Source organism: Saccopteryx leptura, chromosome X (genome assembly GCF_036850995.1).
Source record: "Saccopteryx leptura isolate mSacLep1 chromosome X, mSacLep1_pri_phased_curated, whole genome shotgun sequence".
Classification (NCBI taxonomy): Eukaryota; Metazoa; Chordata; class Mammalia; order Chiroptera; family Emballonuridae; genus Saccopteryx; species Saccopteryx leptura.
The window spans coordinates 71,388,534-71,411,868 of NC_089516.1; the positions used below are offsets into that span (position 1 = coordinate 71,388,534).

A 23,335-nucleotide genomic window follows, 5' to 3' on the forward strand; every position below is an offset into this window, starting at 1 on the left:
ATGCGGGAGTCTGTCTGACTGTCTCTCCCTGTTTCCAGCTTCAGAAAAATGAAAAAAAAAAAAAAAAAAAAAAGAAAGGTCTATGTTTCTCTTAACAAAACTGTGTGTTTTATGTTTATAGGTTTTGAAATTTCTGAAAACCAGAAGAGACAGGCTGCAATGACTGTGAGAAAAGTCTCTAAGCAAAAAGGTAAAGCTGTCTTTTACCAGCCCTTCCTCCTCCTGGCCCCATTCACTCTCTCTGTCAGACTGGGAATCCATAAGCTATGTGCTTGCATATTCCTAGGTTTATTTCCATGTTGAAATTCACTTGAGGTGGTGGGGAGTGTCCAAGTTCAAAAGTGTCCCTGGTTACATGTGACAAATGATCTTAAAGTTTTAAGGCTGAGGAATGACTAGTGTAAGGTAATTATGTCAAAAGATAGCTTATTGGGTACTGGAAGTAAAATAGAGACTCTTTTTCTTTTTCTTTTTGCTGAAATAAAATAGAGAAACCAAATTTTACTAGCAGTTTAGAGACTGGTGGACAATAGAAAATGTGTAAAATTTATTAATAAGCATAAATATATTAGGAAAATGTGCAGAACTTTCTTTCATTGATTTGGGGGCATCTGGCAAATCAAGAATCCCAAATAAGAATGAAAAAGTTCAGATTGAATTGAGAAGATTCATATATTCATTCCATCTCTTTCTCTGAAGCACAAAGAACTTGCAAAAGAAAAATACCTTGAAAATCAATTTGAATATGAAATGAAGCCCTATTTTGTTGTTTTCATGAACTAGGCAAAATTAAAATGCTTAGTTGAACAAAAGATTAGAACTACCCTCTGTTTATTTGAGAGCCTATTTAATCCCAGTTGTTTTAAATAAGTTCTTTCATTTCATCTTTATGGCACCCTGAAAAGGTAGGTATTATTATTCCTGTTTTTTTAGATGAAGAAACTGATGCACTTCTGGGTGAAGTGACTCTGGCATAAATCAGCTTGACTATGAGTCACCCTTTCTCTCCTCTCTACCTCAGGGTTCTACTGATTTTCCATTTGAAGAAAGAAAAGCTCACTTTTTTTTTGTCTCACCTCAATTACTAACTACTGTTTCTATTACTGATAGCCACTGTCATTGTCCCCAGGTGTGGGCAACCTTAGTGAGACCTCAATTTCCCCAGGCCATTCCTTCTGCCTTCTCAGTGGGCTCTGTCTGGTTCAGAATGAGTCTCCACACAAAGTGATCAGATTCAAATTGGCTGAAATTCCAGCAGTCACATAAGACACCCTTAATTATTCCTGATGGCACTATTTTTCATTGAAGAGGCTGACTGAGCACCCCTGAATTTTTTATTTCCAATTAAGCAGTGTACCTGTATTGAGCCCCTTTAACTAGATATGACTGTCCTTTTAAGTGCTTATTTTTGCTTTTTGATCTTGACAGGCCCTCACTGGCTTTTTCCCTCTTCATCAAAATGTAATTCTCTTTAGTTATGCAATTAAAGGCAACCACTCCTAACCTCTTGGAGGTTAAAACATGTGGGGTAGTGTTAGAAAGAAATCCAGACTTACTGTCAGGAAAGATATGGTCTGTATAAATAAGAGAACCCTGTGACAGAGATATGAGCAGAAAAGAGTCCCAGGAAGGTAGAGAATCCTCAGGCTACAAAGGGGCTATTGGCCTAGTGGCCTCTCTTTATTTCCTAGATGTTTTCACTTTCTGAGCTTCTCTCTCTGATTTCCACTGCTGTCCTCACCACACTTACCTTTGTGATGGGATTGTATCCCTTTACCTCAGTCCAGATTCTCTCAAGCTTGTCTGAGACTGGCTGATCTTTTCACTGAGAATTCCTAAAGTTTGGGGAAACTCACAAAGCAAGCAAACAGAAAACATTCCTGCTTAGTCATAACAAGCTTTTGTATAAGTTTCCTTTCTCGCCCTGTTTACTCTTGGGACTATCTTTTTCAGGTCCTCTCTTGTCTCCCACTAGCCGCATGCGGCCCCCTCAGGCCATTTATCCGGCCCCCACCGCACTTCCGGAAGGGGCACCTCTTTCATTGGTGGTCAGTGAGAGGAGCACATTGACCATCTCATTAGCCAAAAGCAGGCCCATAGTTCCCATTGAAATACTGGTCAGTTTGTTGATTTAAATTTACTTGTTCTTTATTTTAAATATTGTATTTGTTCCCATTTTGTTTTTTTACTTTAAAATAAGATATGTGCAGTGTGCATAGGGATTTGTTCATAGTTTTTTTATAGTTCGGCCCTCCAACGGTCTGAGGGACAGTGAACTGGCCCTCTGTGTAAAAAGTTTGGGGACCTCTGATCTAAACACTAGTTCACCTGAATAGCTTTCCACCTTTAATGGCAATCTTAAAGACTTCAAAGACACTCATCTAGTTTCAGACCTCTCAGAATGCTTACTAATCTCTTCCCTTATTTCTATTTCTAGTCTTCAAGACTATTCTAGCCCAGGGATGTCATTACTGATACATTTTGAGACTCAAAGTTACTATAGATGTGGAAGTAGTTGTCAAACTTAGTAATTTAATAGTAGGATATGTAGGAACAATAGGAAAGGAGTTACTTCAAATACCAATGAAAGCTAGCTTTTTTAACCACTCCAATGACCCCTTTCTGAAAATTATGGGGAAGTATTATTGTTAAATTCTCTAATGCAATATAATTAGATAGGTAATTATTCTTATGTTCCTTTTCAATCCCATATATAATGCTATGGGACCTTATCAACTCAGTCTATACTTCTGGAAGACAGAGTCGAGTTCCAAGGAAGACCTTTTCATTTTTCATTTGTCTTTCATACTGTCTTGGTTTTAAGAATTGATATATAACTTCTGAGAGTTGTATGCTAATTTCTAATACATCAAACTATTTCATTTTGTCATCATGGAACTCCCTAAGGTCAGCTCAAAATCAAATAAGTACACTAGAACAACTAAAATAATATTGAAAATGAGAATAAAGGTGGAGTAATCAGCCTACTCTGATTCCAACACTAATTATATAGCTATAATAACTAAGATAGTGCAGTATGGGCAGAAGGATAGGCATATTACCTTAGTGGGACAGAATAGGGAACCCAGAAATAGACCTACACAAATACACATAACTGATTTTTGACAGAAGTACTAAAGCAATTCACCAGAGGAATAATAGCCTTTTCAATAAATGGTACTGAAACAAGTAGACTTCCATGGGGGTGGAGCACAAAGAACTTCAAACCAAACATATATCCTATAAAAATTAACTCAAAATGGATAATGGATTCAAATTTAAAGCTACAAAAAATTAAAATCAATAGAATTTTTTAGACTCTAAGGCTAGCCAGAGAAATTCTCAGACTTGAAAGCAAAATTTTGAAACACAAAATAAAAAATTGATAAAAATAGACCTCATCAAAATAGAAATTTTTTTTTCTGTGACACACCATGTGAAGTGGATGAAAATATAAGCTACGAGCTAGGAAAAAAAATATCTACAAACCACCTATCTGATAAAATACTAGTATCTATAATATATAAAGAACTATCAAAACTCAACAATAAGAACCAAACAAATCAAAACTACCTACTCCAGTTAGTAAACAGGTCAAAGATAAACAGGCATTTAACTGAAGAGGATATATGAATGGCAGTTAAACATTTGAAAAGATACTTAATATCAATATCATTAATTGTTGGAGAAGTGAAAATTACAACCATAATGAGATATTACTACATAAAATAAAAAAGTTAGAACACCAAATACTGGAGAGCCTGACCAGGCAGTGGTGCAGTGGATAAAGTGTTGGGCTAGGACCCAGGTTCAAAACCCTGAAACCACCGGCTTGATTGTGGGCTCATTTAGCTTGAGCACAGTCTCACCAGCTTGAGTGCAGGGTTGCCAGCTTGAGCATGGGATCATAGACATGACCACAAGGTCTCTGGCTTGAGACCAAGGTTGCTAGTTTGAGCAAGGGGTTACTCGCTCTGTTGGAGCCCCCTGGTCAAGGCACATATGAAAAAGCAATCAATGAACAACTAAAGTGCCACAACAAAGAATTGATGCTTCTCATCTCTCTCCCTTTCAGCCTGTCTGTCCCTGTCTGTCCCTCTCTCTCGAGAAAAAAAGTGTGTGTGTATATATATCTATATCTATATCATCTATATCTATATATAGATATATACTAGCAAGGATACAGAAAAATTGAGTGTTTTTATACCTTGCTAGTAAGAATGTAAAATGGTACAGCCACTCTAGAAAATTGCTGGCACTGTGTAGTGTGGTGACTGCTGGCTGGTGAGGGTGGAAGGAGATGGCAGAGGGCAACGGGAGAGGATGTGAGATAAATGATGATGGACAAAGACTTGACGAGGGGAGGTGCACACACAATATTGTGTACAGAGATGTGTTGCAGAATTGGGCTACTGAAACCTGTATAATTATGTTAATCAGTGTCACTCCCATAAAATTCAATTAAAAATAAACAAATAATAAAATACAGAAGAAAAAAAAACAAAAAGAAAATATTGTTGACACTTTCTTAAGACATGAAACATTGAACTACCATATGACCCAGAAATTACACTCTTGGACATTTGTCCCAGAGAAATGAAGACTTATTTCCACATAAAAACCTCTAAACAAAAGTTCATAGCAGTTTTGTTCAAATAGCCCAAACTGGAAATAACCCAGATGTCCTTCATTGGGTGAGATTTAAGCAAACTGTTGTATTTCCATACCATGGATATTAATCATCAGTAAAAAAGGAGCCAGATCTTGGTATATGCAACAACTTAGGACGGTGAATCTTGAAGGAATTATGCTGAGTAAGAAAAGCCAATTGCTAAGGGTTGTATATTGTATGACTCCATTTATGTAATGTTTTAATATAATTTATAAATGGGGATTAGATTGGTGGTTGCCAGGGGATAACAGCAGGTAGGGACAGGATATAAGTGAGTGTTGTAAAAGAATAAGAAGTGTGCTCCTTGTGATGGTAGAAATCTTGTACCTCTTGATTGTGTCCTGTAACAATGGTGATATTCTGGCTCTATCATTTTACAAAATTCTATCATTAGAGAAATTGAATAAAGAGTCTGTATTTTTTGTATACCTACATAGGAATTCACAATTATCTCAAAATAAAATGTTTAATTAAATATTTCAAATGAGCACTCCAGAAACTCCCTCGCTAATATCTCCATACTGTTTGTTGGCATCCACTACCCTCATATTTCTGACACCATCTTTGAAAATGGATTGTTAGAGGATGTTGTCAAAAAGGCAGAATAATTTTCTGTTGTCCTCCCACTAAAGAACATTGGTTCTTGACAATTACCCACAGATGAGAGTGAATTTTTTTCTAAGTATCTAGCATCACCCTTGGAGAGAAATAAAATCCTTTATTGGATGCACAAAAGAAGCCAGTCAATGAAGACTGCAGGGAATGACTACTTCTTTAACTGCAGAAATGATACCAGGCTACAAGGAATGTGAAAATCAAGAAAATGTTATATAAACAAAGAAACACTTTTCTAGAAACTGACCCCCAAAGACGTGAATATCTGTGATTACCCAATAGTTCAAAATATACTGCTCACAAAAATTAGGGGATATTTTATAGCCTCATATTCATTTTGAAATATCCCCTAATTTTTGTGAGCAGTATACTTGTTGTAATGAAGCTCAGTGAACTACAAGAAAACATAGACAATTAAACAAAATCAAGAAAACAATACATGAACAAAACAACAAATTTAGCAGAGAATAGAAATGTTTAAGAAAAACAAACAAATGATAGAACTGAAGAATAAAATGAATGAAATGAAAAAAAAATGCAATAGGCAGTGTGAACAACAAACTTGATTAAGTAGAAGAAAGAATCTGTAAAGCCAAAGACAGGTCATTTGAAATTGTCCGATCAGAGTAGAACAAACAAAAAAATAATGTAAAAAAGTGAAGTAAGCCTTTGTGAATTATGGGATAAAATTAAGAGAAAAAGTATATAAAATATTAGAGTCCTGGAAGTAGAAGAGAGAAGGGGAAAGGATAAGAAAGCTTACTTAAATAAATAATGGCTGAGATCTTCCCAAGTTTAATGAGGTTCATGAAGCTCATTGTTTCCAAACAATTTCAACCCAAAATGATCTCCTCCAAGACACATTATAAGAAAACTGTCTAAAATCAAATACAGAGGGAGAAGGTTGAAATTAGCAAGAGAAAAATATCCTTGCATATGAGGGAACCTACATAAGGCTATTAATAAATTTCTCAGCAGAAACCTAGCTGACCAAGAAAGAGTGGGATGATGTATTCAAAGTGTTGAAAGAAAACTCTGCCAACCAATAATAGTATACCCAGGAAATTTGTTGTTCAGAAATAACAGAGTTTCCACCTGGCCAGGCAGTGGCACAGTGGATAGAGCATCAGACTGGGATGTGGAGGACCCAGGTTCAGAACACTGAGGTCGCTTGCTTGAATGCAGGCTCACCAGTTTGAGCACGGCGCCACTGGCTTGAGCATGGGATCATAGACATGACCCCATGCTGGCTTGAGCCCAAAGGTCACCGGCTTGAAGCCCAAGGTTGCTGGCTTGAGCCAAGGTCACTGGCTCAAGCAAGGGGTCACTTGCTCTGCTGTAGTCTCCGTAGTCAAGGCACATATGAGAAAGCAGTCAGTGAACAACTAAGGTGCCGCAGTGAAAAATTGATGCTTCTCATCTCTCTCTCTTCCTGTCTGTCTGTTCCTATCTTTCCCTCTCTATGTCTCTGTCACAAAAAACAACAACAACAAACAAACAAACTGGGGGAATTAATCACCACTAGACTTTTCTTACAAGAAATAATGAAAGGAATTCTTCAAGCTGAAATGAAAGAACACTAATATAAACACACAAACAAAAATTAAGTGTACAGTCTCAATCAGAATAATCTAATATGGTGGTGTGCTAAATCTGTTATAAAAGATAAAACAAAAAGGATTAAAAATAACTATTTGTACAACTATTTGTTAAAGGACAACAATTAAAAGATGTGAACTGTGACATCAAAAAAACAAAATGTGGGGTGATATTAAGGGGTAGAATTTTTATATGTGGTCAAATTAATTTATCAGGTTAAAATAGATTGCTCTAACTATAAGATATTATATGATAGCATCATTATAACCACTAAGCAAGTACTTACAATAGACATACAAAAGAATAAGAGAGGTAAATCAAAGCATGCCAATATGGAAAATTATCACTTTATACAGGAAGGTAGCAAGAGATGGAGAAAGGAAAAGAGAGATTATAATACAGCTGGAAAATGATTAAGATAGAAATAGTAATACCTTACCTATCAATAATTACTTTAAATGTAAATGGATAAAAATCTATCAACATATAAAGTGGGTGAATGGATAAAAAATAAATAAAACAAGACACAGTTGTATACTGCCTGCAAAATAATCAGTTCATCTTTGAGAAAACACATAGACTTAAAGTAAACATAGAAAAAGATATCCATGCAAATGTAAACCAAAACAGAGCAAGGGTAGTTATACTTATATCAGAGAAATAAATGATAAGTCAAAAACTGCCACATAAGACAAAAAAGTCATTATATGATGGTAAAAAGGTAATTCATCAAGAGGATATAACAATTGTAGATATATATGTGCTCAAACATTGGAGCACCTAAATATATTAAACAAATGCTAACAGATATGAAAGAAGAAGCAGACAATGATATAATAATAGTAGGGTATTTTAATACCTCACTTCAACAACTGATAGATTACCAAGATGAAAATAATTGAGAATATTGGACTGATAATATATTTGGATCAAATGAACATAAGAGACATATACAAAATTCCATCTAACAGCAGCAGATTTCACATTTTTCTCAAGTATACATGCAACATTCTCCAGAATATCATTTGTTAGATCACAAAACAATTCAGCAAATTTAAGAAGACTGAAATCATATCAGGTATTTTTTTTCAACCAAAGAAATATAAGACTAGTAATCAGTAACAGGAGGAATACAGAAAGATTCACAAATATGTGTAAATTAAACAACACAAAAAATGAACAGCCAGTGCATCAGAGAAAAAATTAAAAAATATGAGATTAAGAAAAATGGAAACACAATATACCAAAAGTTATGGGATGTATGCAGCAAAGGCAGTTTTTAGGAGGGAAGTTTATAAACATAGATGCCTAGATTTAAAAAAAAAAGAGAGAGGGAGAAATATTTCAAATAAACAGCCAGAATTTTCACCTAAGGGAACAAGAAAAAAAATTAAGCTGAAATTTAGTGGGGGAAAAAAAGAAATAATGTTCATAAAAGAAAAAAGATGAGATAGGAACTGAAAAACAATAGAAACATTAATGAAATTAAGAACTGGCTCTTTGAAAAACCAAGAAAAACTGACAAAACTTTAGATTAAGAAAGAAAGAGAAGACTCAAATAAAATTAGAAATTAAATACAAGATATTACAAATGATACCACAGAAATAAAAAAGAGTTATAAGATAATACTATGAAAAATTATACACTGACATATTGGATAATGCAAAAGAAATGAATAAATTTCAGGAAACATGCAATGCAGAAAAACTAAATCATAAATAAGGATCTTGAGAATATTGTGATAAGTGAAATAAGTCAGACAGAAAAAGTTAAGCATATGATTTCACTCATATGTGGGATACAGAACTGAAAGCAACAAGTGAACAAGCAACAAAGACAAAACAAAAACTCATAGGCAAAAATAATAGTGTGGTGGTTACCAGAGGGAAGAGGGAGGTAGTGAAAGGTAAAGAGGGCCAAATATATGGTGATGGAAGATGATTTGACCTTGGGTGGTAGGCACAGAAAATGCAATATGAAGATCATGTAGCATAGAAACATACATTTGAAACCTATATAATTGTTACCACAATAAATTTAATAAAAAGAAATAAGGAATCTGAATATACGATTAGTGAATAAGAAGATTGAATCAGAAAAACAAAAAACAAAACAGCAACAAAATCACATTCCAACAACAAAAAAAATGCCCAGGTCCAAATGGTGTCACTGGTAAATTCTATGAAACATTTAAGTAAGAATTGAAAGCAATCCTTCTCAAACTCTTTCAAAGACTTGAGGAGAAGGGAACCCACCAAGCTTTTTTTTCAAGGCCCTGACACCAAAGCCACTTAAAGACACTATAAGACAATATAGGCCAATATATCTGATAAATATAGATGCAAAAATTCTCAATAAAATACTAGAAAACCAAATTCAACAGGATTGTGCACTATCATCAGGTGGTATTTATCCCTAGGATGCAAAAATGGTTCAATCTCTGGAAATTAATAATTATGATATAACACATTAATAGAAAGAAAGATAAAAAGCATGTAATAATCTCAACAGAAAATAAAAGCACTTGACATTATTCAATATCCTTTTATATTAAAATCTCTCAACAAATTAATTATAGAAGGAACATACATGACAAGCCCATTGCTAACATCATATTCAATGATGAAAGGTTAAAAGCTATTTTTCTAAAATCAGAAAAAACAAAATGGTGTCCACTCTTACTACTTCTATTCAACATAGTACTGGATTCTAGCTAGAACAATCAGTCACGAAAAAGAAGTGAAAGGTATCTGAGTCATAAAGGAGAAAGTAAAGTTGATTCTTTGCCCATGAAAATATTTTATATAAAGGAAATCCTAACAATACCACCAATGAACTATTTGATATAATCAATAAATTTAGTAAGGTTGCAATATCAACATACAAAACTCAGTAGCCTTTTTATATACCAACAATGAATTTTCTGAAAAACAAAACATTTACAATAGTATCAAAAATAATAAATTAGGAATATATCTAATCAAGGAGGTGAAAGATGTGTACACTGAAAATTCTAAGACATTTAGTAAAGAAATTGAAGAAGACAAAAATAGAAGATACATTGTGTTCCTGGTTTGGAAGAATCAATATTGTCAAAATGTCTGTATGATCCAAAGCCATTTATAGATTCAGTGCATTTCCTATCAAGTCTCCAATGCCATTTTTAACAGAAATAGGAAAAACAATCCTGAAATTTGTATGCAACAATAAAAGATTTTTGAATAGACAAATCAATCTAAAGAAAGAACAAAGCTGAAGCCATCACACCTTCTGATGTGAAATTATATTATAATGCTATAGAAATCAAAATGGTATATAGTACTGGGAAAAATTCAGTAACATAGACAAACAGAAGGGAATCTGTAGCCCAGAAATAAACACATGCATATAATATATACAGTCAACTAATATTTGACAAAGGTGCCAAGAATACGCAACTAAGCACAGTCTTTTTTTTTTTTTTTTTTTTTTTTTTTTGTAATTTTCCGAAGCTGGAAACAGGGAGAGACAGCCAGACAGACTCCTGCATGTGCCCGACCGGGATCCACCCAGCACGCCCACCAGGGGGCGATGCTCTGCCCCTCCGGGGCGTCACTCTGTCGCGACCAGAGCCACTCCAGTGCCTGGGGCAGAGGCCAAGGAGCCATCCCCAGCGCCCGGGCCATCTTTGCTCCAATGGAGCCTCGGCTGCAGGAGGGGAAGAGAGAGACAGAGAGGAAGGAGAGGGGGAGGGGTGGAGAAGCAGATGGGCGCTTCTCCTGTGTGCCCTGGCCGGGAATCGAACCGGGGACTTCTGCACGCTAGGCCAATGCTCTACCACTGAGCCAACTGGCCAGGGCCAAGAAGCACAGTCTTTTCACAATGGATCTGGGAAAATGGAACATTCACATTCAAAAAATAAAAAATAAACTAGACCCCTATTTTACCACACTCACAAAATTTAACTCAAAATTACTAAATACTTAGATTAAACAAAAAACCTAAAATCATCAAATAGCTATAAAAAACAATAGGAAAACACCGAAGAAAGAAATTGAAGAAGATACAAATAAGTGGAAGTAGCATATATCGTGTTCATGGATAGGAAGAATTAACATCATTAAAATGTCCATATCACCCAAAGCAATCTATAGATTCAGTGTGATTCCTATCAAGATACCAATGTTGTAATTCACAGAACTAGAACAAATACTCCAAAAAATATATATGGAACCAAAAAAGACCCCAAATAGCAACAACAATCTTGGGAAACAAGAATAAAGTTGGAGGAATTACACTACCTGATATCAAACTATACTATAAGGCCATAGTAATCAAAACAGCATGGTACTGGCATAAACACAGATATATACATCAAAAGAACAGAATAGGGAGCGCAGAAATCAACCCACACCTATATGGTCAAATATTTGACAAAGGAGGCAAAAACATACAATGGGGTAAAGACAGTTTATTCAATAAATGGTGATGGGAAAATTGAAGAGATGCATGCAAAAAAAAAATAAAACTAGATCACCTTCTTACACCATACAAAACAATTAACAAATGGGTTAAAGACTTAAATATTCGACTCAATATCATAAAAGTCCTAGAAGAAAACATAGGCAGTAAAATTTCAGACATTTCTCAAAGCAAATTTTTTTTTCAAATACATCTCCTTGGGCAAGGGAAATAAAGGAAAAAATAAACAAACGGGACTACATCAAAATAAAAAAATTTTTTTGCACAGCAAAGGAGACCATCAATAAAATGAAAAGACAACCCACTTAATGTAATAGCATATTTGCCAATAAACTGAGAAGGGACTAATATCCAAAATTTATAAAGAACACAAAATTCAACACCAAAAATAAAAACCCCTCAATTTTTAAAAATGGTCAAAGGACCTAAACAGACATTTTTCTAAAGAGGACATATAGATGGTCAATAGGCATGTAAAAAGATTCTAAATGTCAGTAATCATCAAAGAAATGCAAAAAAACCCCACAATGAGATATCACCTTACACCTGTCAGAATGGCTATCATCAACAAATCAAACAACAAGTGTTGGCAAGTATGCGGAGAAAAGAGAACCCTTATGCACTGTTGGTGGGAATGCAGACAGGTACAGCCACAATAGAAAGCAGTATGGTGTTATGTCAAAAAATTAAAAATGGAACTATCTATGACTAAGCAATTCCACTTTGGGAAATTCAGCTGAAGAAACTCAATGCACCAATATGAAAGAATATGTGCACCCCTATGTTTACTGTAGCATTATTTACAATAGCTAAGATTTGGAAGAAGCCCAAGTCCCCGTAAGGAGATGAGTGCATAAAAAAACACAATAGAATACTACTCAACTGTGAAAAAGAAGGAAATCTTACCTTTTATGACAGCATGGATACACCTGGAGAGTATTATGCTAAGTGAAATAAGGCATTCAGAGAAAGAGAAGGACTCTATTATTTTACTTGTATATGGAATCTAATGAACAAAATGAACTAACAAGAAAAATAAGGATGGACTCATACATAGAGAACAGACTGACAGCTTTTGGAGATGAGGCTGTCAGTCTGGAGGATGGAGGGATTGAGCAAAAAAGGAGAAAAAACAAAAATGGCATTGAACAAAAGTGTGGTGATTGTCATTGTGGAGGTGGAAGATGGTATAGGGGTGGAAATGGTGATGGACAAAGATTTGACTTGGGGTGGGGTTAACACACAATCTAGTGTACAGAGATATGTTGTGCAATTAGAAACCTGAAACCTGTATAACTATGTTAACCAGTGTCACTCCAATAAATTTAATTAAAAAAATGAAAACAGAAAAAAGCTTATTGACATGGGTATTGACAAAGATTTTTTGGATACGGCACAATGAGCACAAACTCTAAGAGCAAAAAAATAAACAATTGGAGCTACATCAAACTAAAAAGTTTCTGTACAGCCAAAATCAACAAAACGAAAAGGCAACCTATAGAATGGGAGAAGATATTTTCAAACTTCATATCTGATAAAGCAGCAGTTCTCAACTGGGGTCGCGACCCACAGGTTGAGAACCACTGTGATAAAGGATTAATACCCAAAATATATAAGCAACTTATATTACTAAATAAGAAAGACTTAAATTTAGAAAACAAAATTACAAATCATCCCACTGATAAAATGAACTAAAGGACCTGAATATTTATTCAAAGAAAATAAAAGCACTACAAGATAATACAGGCTAATATCTCTGATACATATAGATGCAGAAATTTTCAAAAAATATTAGCAAACCAAAACTGACAGCACAATAAAAGGATTATGCACCATCATCAGGTGGTATTCATCTCTAGGATATATGGATGGTTTAACATGGAATTTGACAAATGTGATACACTGCACTAACAGAATGAAAGAGAATGATTAAAAGATCATCTCAATAGTTGAAGCATTTGACAAAAATCATTGTCATTTTATGATTTAAAACCTCTAAAAATTGATTATACAAAGAATATACCTCAATGTAATCAATGACTTATATGACAAGCCCATGGCTAATAATATTATACCCAATGTGAAAGTTTAAAAGATTTTTCTTTAAGACCAGGAACACAACAAAGACAGAAGTAATTTCTTTTCTTATTACAGATGACATGATTTTACATAAAAACAACTTGAAAGATTCCCTCAAGAAATTATAATATTAGAACAAGAGGAATTTAGTAATGTTTCAAGATAAAAAAAATCACTGTACAAAATTAGTTATGTTTTACTAACAATGAACATCCAAAAGAGAAATGAAGAAAATACCATTTGCAATATCACACAATAGAATAAAATCTAACCAAGGAAGCTAAAGATCTGTGCATTTAAAAAATTTTAGATTATCATTAAAGAGATTAAAAAATGCAAATGAATGCAGTGATATTCCATGTTCATGGGTCATAAGAATTAATATTGTGAAAATGTCCTTTACTACTCAAAGCCATCTATAAATTGAATATAATCTCATCTCCAATTTCATAGCATTTTTTCAGAGTAGATAGAACAGTTCTTAGGTTTATAAGGAACCACAGAAGACTCCAAATAGCCAAAGCAGTCTTGAGAAAGAATAAACCTGGGGACATCAAACTTTCCAATTTCAAACTACACTACAAATTTATGGTAATCAATACGTTACTGTGATGGAATAAAAAACAACAACATATGGATCAATGGAACAGAATTATAAACCCACATTTATAGCCATGTAATATTTGTCAGGATACCAAGAATACTGAATGGGGAAAGGCTAGTCTCATCTATAAATAGTATTGGAACATACAAAAAAATGTCTTGAACCCCTATTTTACACTACTAACAAAAGTTTACTTAAAATGTATTAAAGGACCCTGGTGAGTTGGCTCAGTGGTAGAGCATTGACCCAGCAGGTGGAAGCCCCAGGTTCAATTCCTGATCAGGGCACACCACAGAAGTGACCATCTGTTTCTTCACCCATACCCTCCCCCTTCTCTCTCTCTTCCCCTCCTGCTGCCATGGTTTGATCAATTTGAGCACATTGGCTGGGCTGCTGAAGATGCTTAATGATTATGCTTCATTATGCATCATTAGCACCTGCCTCAAGTGCTAAAAATAGCTTGGTTCTGAGCATGGCCCCAGATGGGCAGAGCATCAGCCCCATATGGAGGTTGCTGAGTGGATCCCAGTTGGGGCACATGCAGGAGTCTGTCTCCATCTCCCCTCCTCTCACTTGGAAAAGAAGAAAAGAAAAAATAATAATAAAGATAACAGTAGAAATAAATGACATAGAGACTAAAACAACCATAAAATATCAATGAAACCAACAGCTGGTTCTTAGAAAAGCTAAACATGATTGACAAACTTTTAACCCCATTCATCAAGAAAAAAAGAGAGAGGACCCAAATAAATAAAATCAGAAATTAAATAAGTGAATTAACAACTCACACCATAGAACTACAAAGGATTATAAGAAAATACTGTGGTCAACTGTATGTCAACAAATTGAACAACCTGGGGAAAATGGATAAATTCTTAGAAACATATAATCTTCTAAAACTGAACCTGGAAGAATCCGAAAACTTGACCAGACTACTTACAAAAAGTGAAATTGAAGCAATAGTAAAAAACCTCCAGCAAACACTAGACGGCTTCAAAGATTTTACCAAACATTCAAAGAAGAACTAACATCTATACTACTCAAACTATTCAAAAAAATTCAAGAGGGAGTAAGACTTCCAAGCTTATTTTACAAGGCCAGTATTATCCTAAATTCAAAACCAGATAAACTACAAAGATAGAGAATTATAGGCCAATATCTTTGGTGAACATATATGCTAAAATGCTTAATAAAATTTTAGCAAAATCAATTCATCAGTATATTAAAATTATTATATGCCATGCTCAAGTAAGATTTATTTCAGCTATGTAAGTTTGGTACAATATTGGAAAATAAATAAATGTGATATATCACATAAATAAAATGAAGGGTAAATTCACATGATTATATCAATAGATGCAGAAAAACATATGATAAAATTAGCATCCATGTATGAAGAAAACACTCAGCAACATGGGAATAGAGGGTTCTTACCTGAACATAATAAAAGCCATGTATGACAAACCCATAGCCAACAGTATACTCAGTGAGTGGTCAGAAACTAAAAGATGGCTCTGTGAAGATCAGGAACAAGTCAGAGATGACTGCTTTAACAACTCTTATTCAATATGGTACTGGAAGTACTAGCCAGAGAAATCAAATAAGAAGATGAAATAATAGGCATGCAATTAAGAAAGGAGGAAATAAAACTGTCATTATTCGCAGATGACATAATATAGTATATAAGAAACCTTAAAGACCACCCCTCAAAAAACTAGTAGGTCTAATAAATGAATATGGCAGAATAGCACGTTAAAAATTAATATTCAGAGACTGGTGGCATTTTTATACACCAATAATGAACTATAAGAAAGAGATATTAAAAAGAAAAATCCCATTTAGTATTGCAACAACGAAACAATAAGGTACATAGGAATAAATTTAACCCAGGAGGTAAAAGACTTGTACTAAGAAAATTGTAAGATATGAAGAAAGAAATCAAAGAAACAAATAAATGGAAGCATATACCATTTTCATGAATAGATGGATAGGTAAAATTAACATCATGAAAAAGTACTTCAGGCCCTGGCCAGTTGGCTCAGCGGTAGAGCGTCGGCCTGGAGTGCAGGAGTCCCAGGTTCGATTCCTGGCCAGGGCACACAGGAGAAGCGCCCATCTGCTTCTCCACCCCTCCCCCTCTCCTTCCTCTCTGTTTCTCTCTTCCCCTCCGCAGCTGAGGCTCCACTGGAGCAAAGATGGCCCGGGCGCTGGGGATGGCTCCTTGGCCTCTGCCTCAGGCGCTAGAATGGCTCTGGATGCAACAGAGCAACGCCCCAGAGGGGCAGAACATCGCCCCCTGGTGGGCATGCCGGGTGGATCCCACTCGGGCGCATGCGGGAGTCTGTCTAACTGCCTCCCCGTTTCCAGCTTTGGAAAAATTAAAAAAAAAAAAAAAAAAAAAAAAAGAAAGAAAAAGTACTTCAACATAATAAAGGCAATATATGACAAACTATCAGCTAATCTCATATTAAATGAAAAAATAAAGGCTTTTCCTCTAAAATTAGGAATAAGACAAGGCTGCCCACTCTCTCCACTTTTATTCAACATAGTTCTGAAAGTTTTAGCCAGAGCAGTCAGGCAAGAGAAAGAAAAAGGCATCTATATAGGGTAAAAAAAGTAAAGGTATCACCTTTTGCAGATGACATGATCCTGTATATCAAACACTCCAAAGACTCCACCAAAAACCTATTAGAAACAATACACCAATACAGTAAAGTTGCAGGATACAAAATCAATATATAAAAGTTTATTGCTTTTCTTTTTTTTTTTTTAAATTTATTTATTTTATTGATTTTTTTTTAAATAAATTTTTATTAATGGTAATGGGATGACATTAATAAATCAGGGTACATATATTCAAAGAAAACATGTCTAGGTTATTTTGTCATTAAATTATGTTGCATACCCCTCGCCCAAAGTCAGATTGTCCTTCGCCACCCTCTATCTAGTTCTCTGTGCCCCTCCCCCTCCCCCTAACTCTCCCCCTGTCCTCCCTCCCCCCACCCCTGGTAACCACCACACTCTTGTCCATGTCTCTTAGTCTCATTTTTATGTTCCACCAATGTATGGAATCATGTAGTTCTTGTTTTTTTCTGATTTACTTATTTCACTCCTTATAATGTTATCAAGATCCCACCATTTTGCTGTAAATGATCTGATGTCATCATTTCTTATGGCTGAGTAGTATTCCATAGTGTATATGTGCCACATCTTCTTTATCCAGTCTTCTATTGAAGGGCTTTTTGGTTGTTTCCATGTCTTGGCCACTGTGAACAGTGCTGCAATGAACATGGGGCTACATGTGTCTTCCCGTATCAATGTTTCTGAGGTTTTGGGGTATATACCCAGCTGGGTCATAAGGTAGTTCTATTTGCAGTTTTTTGAGGAACCACCATACTTTCCTCCATAATGGTTGTACTACTTTACAGTCCCACCAACAGTGAATGAGGGTTCCTTTTTCTCCACAGCCTCTCCAACATTTGCTATTACCCGTCTTGTTGATAATAGCTAATCTAACAGGGGTGAGGTGGTATCTCATTGTAGTTTTGATTTGCATTTCCCTAATAACTAATGAAGCTGAGCATCTTTTCATATATCTGTTGGCCATTTGTATCTCTTCCTGGGAGAAGTGTCTATTCATGTCCTCTTCCCATTTTTTTATTGGATTGTTTGTTTGTTTGTTGTTGAGTTTTATGAGTTCTTTGTAAATTTTGGAAATTAGGCCCTTATCTGAGCTGTTGTTTGAAAATATCATTTCCCATTTAGTTGGCTCTCTGTTTATTTTTATATCAGTTTCTCTTGCTGAGCAAAAACTTTTTATTCTGATGTAGTCCCATTCATTTATCTTTGCCTTCACTTCTCTTGCCATTGGAGTCAAGTTCATAAAATGTTCTTTAAAACCCAGGTCCATCAGTTTAGTACCTATGTCTTCTTCTATGTACTTTATTGTTTCAGGTCTTATATTTAGGTCTTTGATCCATTTTGAATTAAATTTAGTACACGGGGACAGGCTGTAGTCGAGTTTCATTCTTTTGCATGTGGCTTTCCAGTTTTCCCAACACCATTTGTTGAAGAGGCTTTCTTTTCTCCATTGTGTGTTGTTGGCCCCTTTTTTATTGCTTTTCTATGTGCCAATGACAAAACTTTGGAAAATGATCTAAAAAAAAAAACCCCACAAAAAACAAAAACACTATTAACTTTACAATTGCAACAAAAAAATATATTCCTAGGAGCAAATTTAATGAAGGATGTGAATGATCTATACTGAAAACTATAAAACATTATTGAAAGAAATTGAAGACACAATGAAATTAAATAATATTCCATGTTCATGGATTTAAAGAATCAGCATAGTTAAAATGGCCATATTACTCAAAACAACATACAAATTTAATGCAATCCCCATCAAAATACCAATGTCATTTTTTAAAGAAATAGAACAAAAAATCACCAGGTTTGTATAGAATCATAAAAAAAAACCAAATAGCCAAAGCAATACTGAGGAAAAAGAACAAAGCCAGAGATATCACACTTCCTGACTTCAAATTATACTATAGAGTAAAACAGACATACAGACCAATGGAATAGAATCAAGAGCCCAGAAATAAAACCACATATATATGAACAAATTATCTAGGACAAAGAAGCCAAAAACACACAATGGAGAAATGGAAGCCTATTCAATAAATGGTGCTGGGAAAATTTGAAAGCCACATGCAAAAGAATAAAACTCAAGTACAGTTTGTCCTCCTGCACAAAAATTAATTCATAAAAACAAACAAACAAAAAAACATACAAAATAGTGATAGTCCAATTAAAAAACAGACACAGGACCTGAATAGACTTTTTTCCAAAGAAGACATACAGATGGACACAGGTACATTAAAATATACTCAAAATCGCTAATCATCAGAGAAATGCAAATCAAAACCACAATGAGATATCATCTCATGAGACAAGAGATAACAAGTGCTGGTGAGGATGTGGAGAAAATGGAACCTTGTTCACTGTTGATAGGGATGTAAATTGGTGTCCTACAGTGGAAACAGTATGGAAGGTCCTCAAAAAATTAAAATTAGACCTGTCATCTGATTGAGCAACCCCACTTCTGAGTAGAAGGAAATTAAATCAGAAACTTGAAGAGATATCTGCACCCCCATACATTTATTTGCAGTATTATACACAATTGCCATGACATGGAAACAACCTATGTGTCCTCCAGCAGATGAACTAATAAAATAAATGTATGTGTGTATAACACACACACGTGCACACAATGAAATATTATTCAGCCATAAAAAGAAATAAATCCTGCCATTTATGGAAATATTGATGGGCTTTGAGAACATTATTCTGTGTGAAATAAAGAAGACAGTAAAACATAAGTACTATATAATGACTTATATTTGAAATTTACAAAAGACAAATTTATAGAAACAGATTGGTGTTTCTCAGGGGCTGGGGTTGGTGAAAGTGGGGATATTTTGTTCAAAGGGCACAAACTTCCAAATATAGCATAAAGTTCTGGGGATATAATGTACACTATGTTGACTATAGTTAACAACACCTATTGTATATGTGAGAGTTGCTGAGTAGTTTTAAATGTTCTTTGCACAATATATATGTGTATCAAATATCACTTTTCATACCCTAAACTTACACAATGTTATGCATCACTTATATCTCAACAAAACTGGAAAACAAAAATAAGAACAAAAACAAAACAAAAAAATACTACCTTTTAGAAAAGAATCATTACTTCCCACTGAGGTGCCAATGGGTGATGGTGGCTTAATATGATACTACTTCTAGGGTAATGGGATCAAGTCATCAAATAAAGGCAAACAAAGAAGCTATAGAATGTTGAAATTTCAGACACTGGTCAGCAGATGAGGAAGGTATGTGGGAGCAGCAGAGACGTCTTTCTTGCATTCTGAATCACATGCTGTATATCTCAGCCTATTCTATTCTGAATATAAATTAGGATTAAACTTCAAGTTTTGCCCCCCTGGTTCCTAGAATTCTCCATTCATATGGATTTTGCTTTGATTGTTGTGAGCCCTCCTAATGAAAGTTGAGAAATCATTGAAACTTTCCCTTTCAAAGGTCATAAATATATTTCAATTCTTCCTTGTGTTCCACGAATCACATTTTGTGGTGGAGAGTTTGCTTTCTCCCTCAACTACGAATGTCACTTCCCTATTAAATACAGTTTCATTACTTTCAATCTGACTTAGAACACTGGATCACTTGTACCTTAGCTTTTAGAAAAACATTTCCGTCCCCCAAAGACCTACCCTGAAGTTACAAGTTTTTAACCAGGCTCTTTTAAGACATCCAGGGGGAGTGGAGGAAGGAGAAAAGTTTGACATTAAATGGATATTGTCGGGTTATTTGCAGCACCAATCACCACCTACATCAGGGGTCCCCAAACTACGGCCCACGGGCCACATGCGGCCCCCTGAGGCCATTTATCCGGCCCCCACTGCACTTCCAGAAGGAGCACTTCTTTCATTGGTGGTCAGTGAGAGGAGCATAGTTCCCATTGAAATACTGGTCAGTTTGTTGATTTAAATTTATTTGTTCTTTATTTTAAATACTGTATTTGTTCCCATTTTGTTTTTTTACTTTAAAATAAGGTATGTGCAGTGTGCATAGGGATTTGTTCATAGTTTTTTTATAGTCCGGCCCTCCAACGGTCTGAGGGACAGTGAACTGGCCCCCTGTGTAAAAAGTTTGGGGACCCCTGACCTACATAATGGATTGTGGTCTCTTGGAAAGAGCTGTGAACTGAGAAGTCAAAGAATGTGGGTTCTAGTCCTTGCTTTGTGACCTTGGGTATGGCATTTCCTTTCAGGTCTCAATGCCCTTATCTGTAAAATGGCTGATGGCAACACCCCAAGTTTGTCGGTAAAGCTGTATAGATTGGAAAGCATGTGTTGTGGCAGTAATTGTCACACCATTCCAAAATCTATTAAGGAATGTAAAGCTTTCCCATGGGGATTTTCAGTTCCGGGTCACACTCTCTAAAATAAGACTTCTTTGAATTGTTTGGCCATGGTGGTTACTGGGTAACTTGAGAAGCCCCTTGCTACTTAACTTATATCCTTTCCCTTTGATCTTTCATCTACTCTAGGTGTCAACTCTGCCCGCTCAGTTCCTCCTTCCTACCCACCACCACAAGACCCGTTAAACCAGGGCCAGTACCTGGTGCCCGACGGCTTCGCTCAGTCCCAGGTCTTTGAGTTCACCGAACCCAAGCGCAGCCAGTCACCATTCTGGCAAAACTTCAGCAGGTTAACCCCCTTCAAAAAATAATACAAGGGAGGCAGAGAATTTTAAAATAAAGTAAATAAAATTATATTTATAGATGGACCTTTTTTCGGAGAAGCACTGTTGAAATTTATATCTCTATATATATACATATATATGTATATATATATATATATATGGACATATACTCACACAGAGACCCTTGAGTGTATACATGCGCGCGTGTGCGCGCGTGCACGCACACATACACACACACACACACACACACACACACACATACACACACAGAAGGACCAAAAATGTTTTCTATTGTTTTGGGGAAGTGAAATCTATGGTTGGTAAGAAGAGGTACCAATGACTTCCAAACATGTGATCCCTTTTTAAGTTTTTATGTTGTTCTTACCTTGTCTCCTTCCCCTTTACTTTTCAGAAATTGACATTTCTATTTGTTTCTTTTCTTGTTGAGATAATCTCTTTCCTCCCCTGTGATTCATTGACTTGTCATTATTACCATAGATGTATTTGTATTGTTTTTTTTCTTTCCTGATAATAGTGATGCTGATGAACTTTTAATTTAATTTAATGTGGTGGGGTTTGGGAGTTTGGAATTTTTTTTTCCCTTTTACTTTTTACTAGATAAAGGGAGGGTCCCCTTTTTCCTCTCCCTTAGCTGACCATCTATCTGCGAATGTTTCTGCAGCCCTGAAATTGCCCCAAACAGCCTTTTTCCTGCATCTTCTGTTCTCAGTCGTGCGAGTTTGGATGTGCTCTTTTGTGCCCTGTGACATAACTGCTCAATATTTCTATTGCTTTCACTGTGTTTTAGGTATTGTAGAGGGATCAAAACCAAACAGAAGCAAGGGTGTGTCAGAGTATAATGATGCTGGAGAGGACTTCTGTTCAGGGTACATTCTGCATTTGGGCTGTTTCTTCTCCTAGCATCAAGGTTTCCCATGTTGCAGCACTGCCGACTCATGACAGTTTTGTATCTGGGATTTAGTTTGGTAAACTATTCCCTTCTTCAAGATGCTTTGGTTATGTTTTTTTTTCTAAGCCTGTCCCTCTCCTAACCTAAAAGATCTTAACTGGAAGCAAACAGGCTGAGATTCTGCCTCCTGTTGGAGGAATTCAACTGACTGCGGTCAGTTCGAGGACCTGGTGGTCCCTGTTTCCATTTGCATATTGGTTAGGCAGCATTGATAGGAGTCTATGAAGGGGTAAAGACAGAGTCTACCTTACCTGACCAAGATCATCAGCTGCCTCTAAATTACTTACCTAGACAAGATCCAAGGCTGGTAGTAACCTCTTATGGGAAAGAACAGTGATGGGTATGGCCCAAGATCTACTTGCAGTTCCTATCACTCAAGTTATTTGAAACTTCCCATTGTTAGCAGATTGCATGGACAATCTTCCATGGCCCCTTTCTTCCCCTCTTTCTTCTCCCTCCTACTCTATTGGCACCAGAGGATTGCTGGTATTGACATAGTTAAAATACTCCAGGCACTTGAAGAAAGTCCCATTTCCAGCATTCTCCCATCTCAGGACATTTGAAGCAAATAAATGCAGATCCCAGGGGGCCTTTTCCCTATGGAAAAAGGATCTGAGACAGAGATCCTATACTTAGACTCATTTTTGGCAGGGTTTACACTTGGGCAAAACTAACTTCTCTCACAAAGAGTTCCCCTGTGGATACAGGAGTACTTATTTCTCCTCCCCACATGTCCTCTTGGATGGAAAGACCCTGAACAGCAAGAATGGAGTACAAAGCAGTGAGGACTGGCCTTGCTTTGGAAAACCACTGTAGTGAGAAGTCTGGGGACTGTGACTGTTCAGGATTCCATGGGAGAAGACTTCATCATGAAAAAACCTCAGCTTACTGAGCAGCAACCATGGTTACGTGGGGCCCTCAGTGTAGCTGGCTTGATTGCTGCTCTATGTTTCCTGACCCAGACCAGGCCCTGCCCAGCCTGGGAATTTTTTCTCTGTGGGAATCAAATTACAAGCTGTTTCAGCTTCCATTCCACCACACCCA

The 23,335-nt window shown here is 35.9% G+C and overlaps 1 protein-coding gene across 11 annotated transcripts in view; it reads left to right on the forward strand.

The window, feature by feature from the left end:
• Positions 1 to 22,069, forward strand: part of ARHGEF9 (Cdc42 guanine nucleotide exchange factor 9) — a 285,865-nt gene extending 263,796 nt beyond the window's left edge. For all 11 annotated transcript variants that reach the window (XM_066357437.1, XM_066357442.1, XM_066357438.1 and 8 more), the window contains 2 exons: positions 122 to 190; positions 21,167 to 22,069. In XM_066357437.1, the coding sequence (XP_066213534.1) occupies positions 122 to 190; positions 21,167 to 21,348 (251 nt within the window). In that variant the 3' untranslated portion in view covers positions 21,349 to 22,069. The remainder of the gene's footprint in view (positions 1 to 121; positions 191 to 21,166) is intronic.
• The last annotated feature ends 1,266 nt before the right edge of the window (positions 22,070 to 23,335 follow it).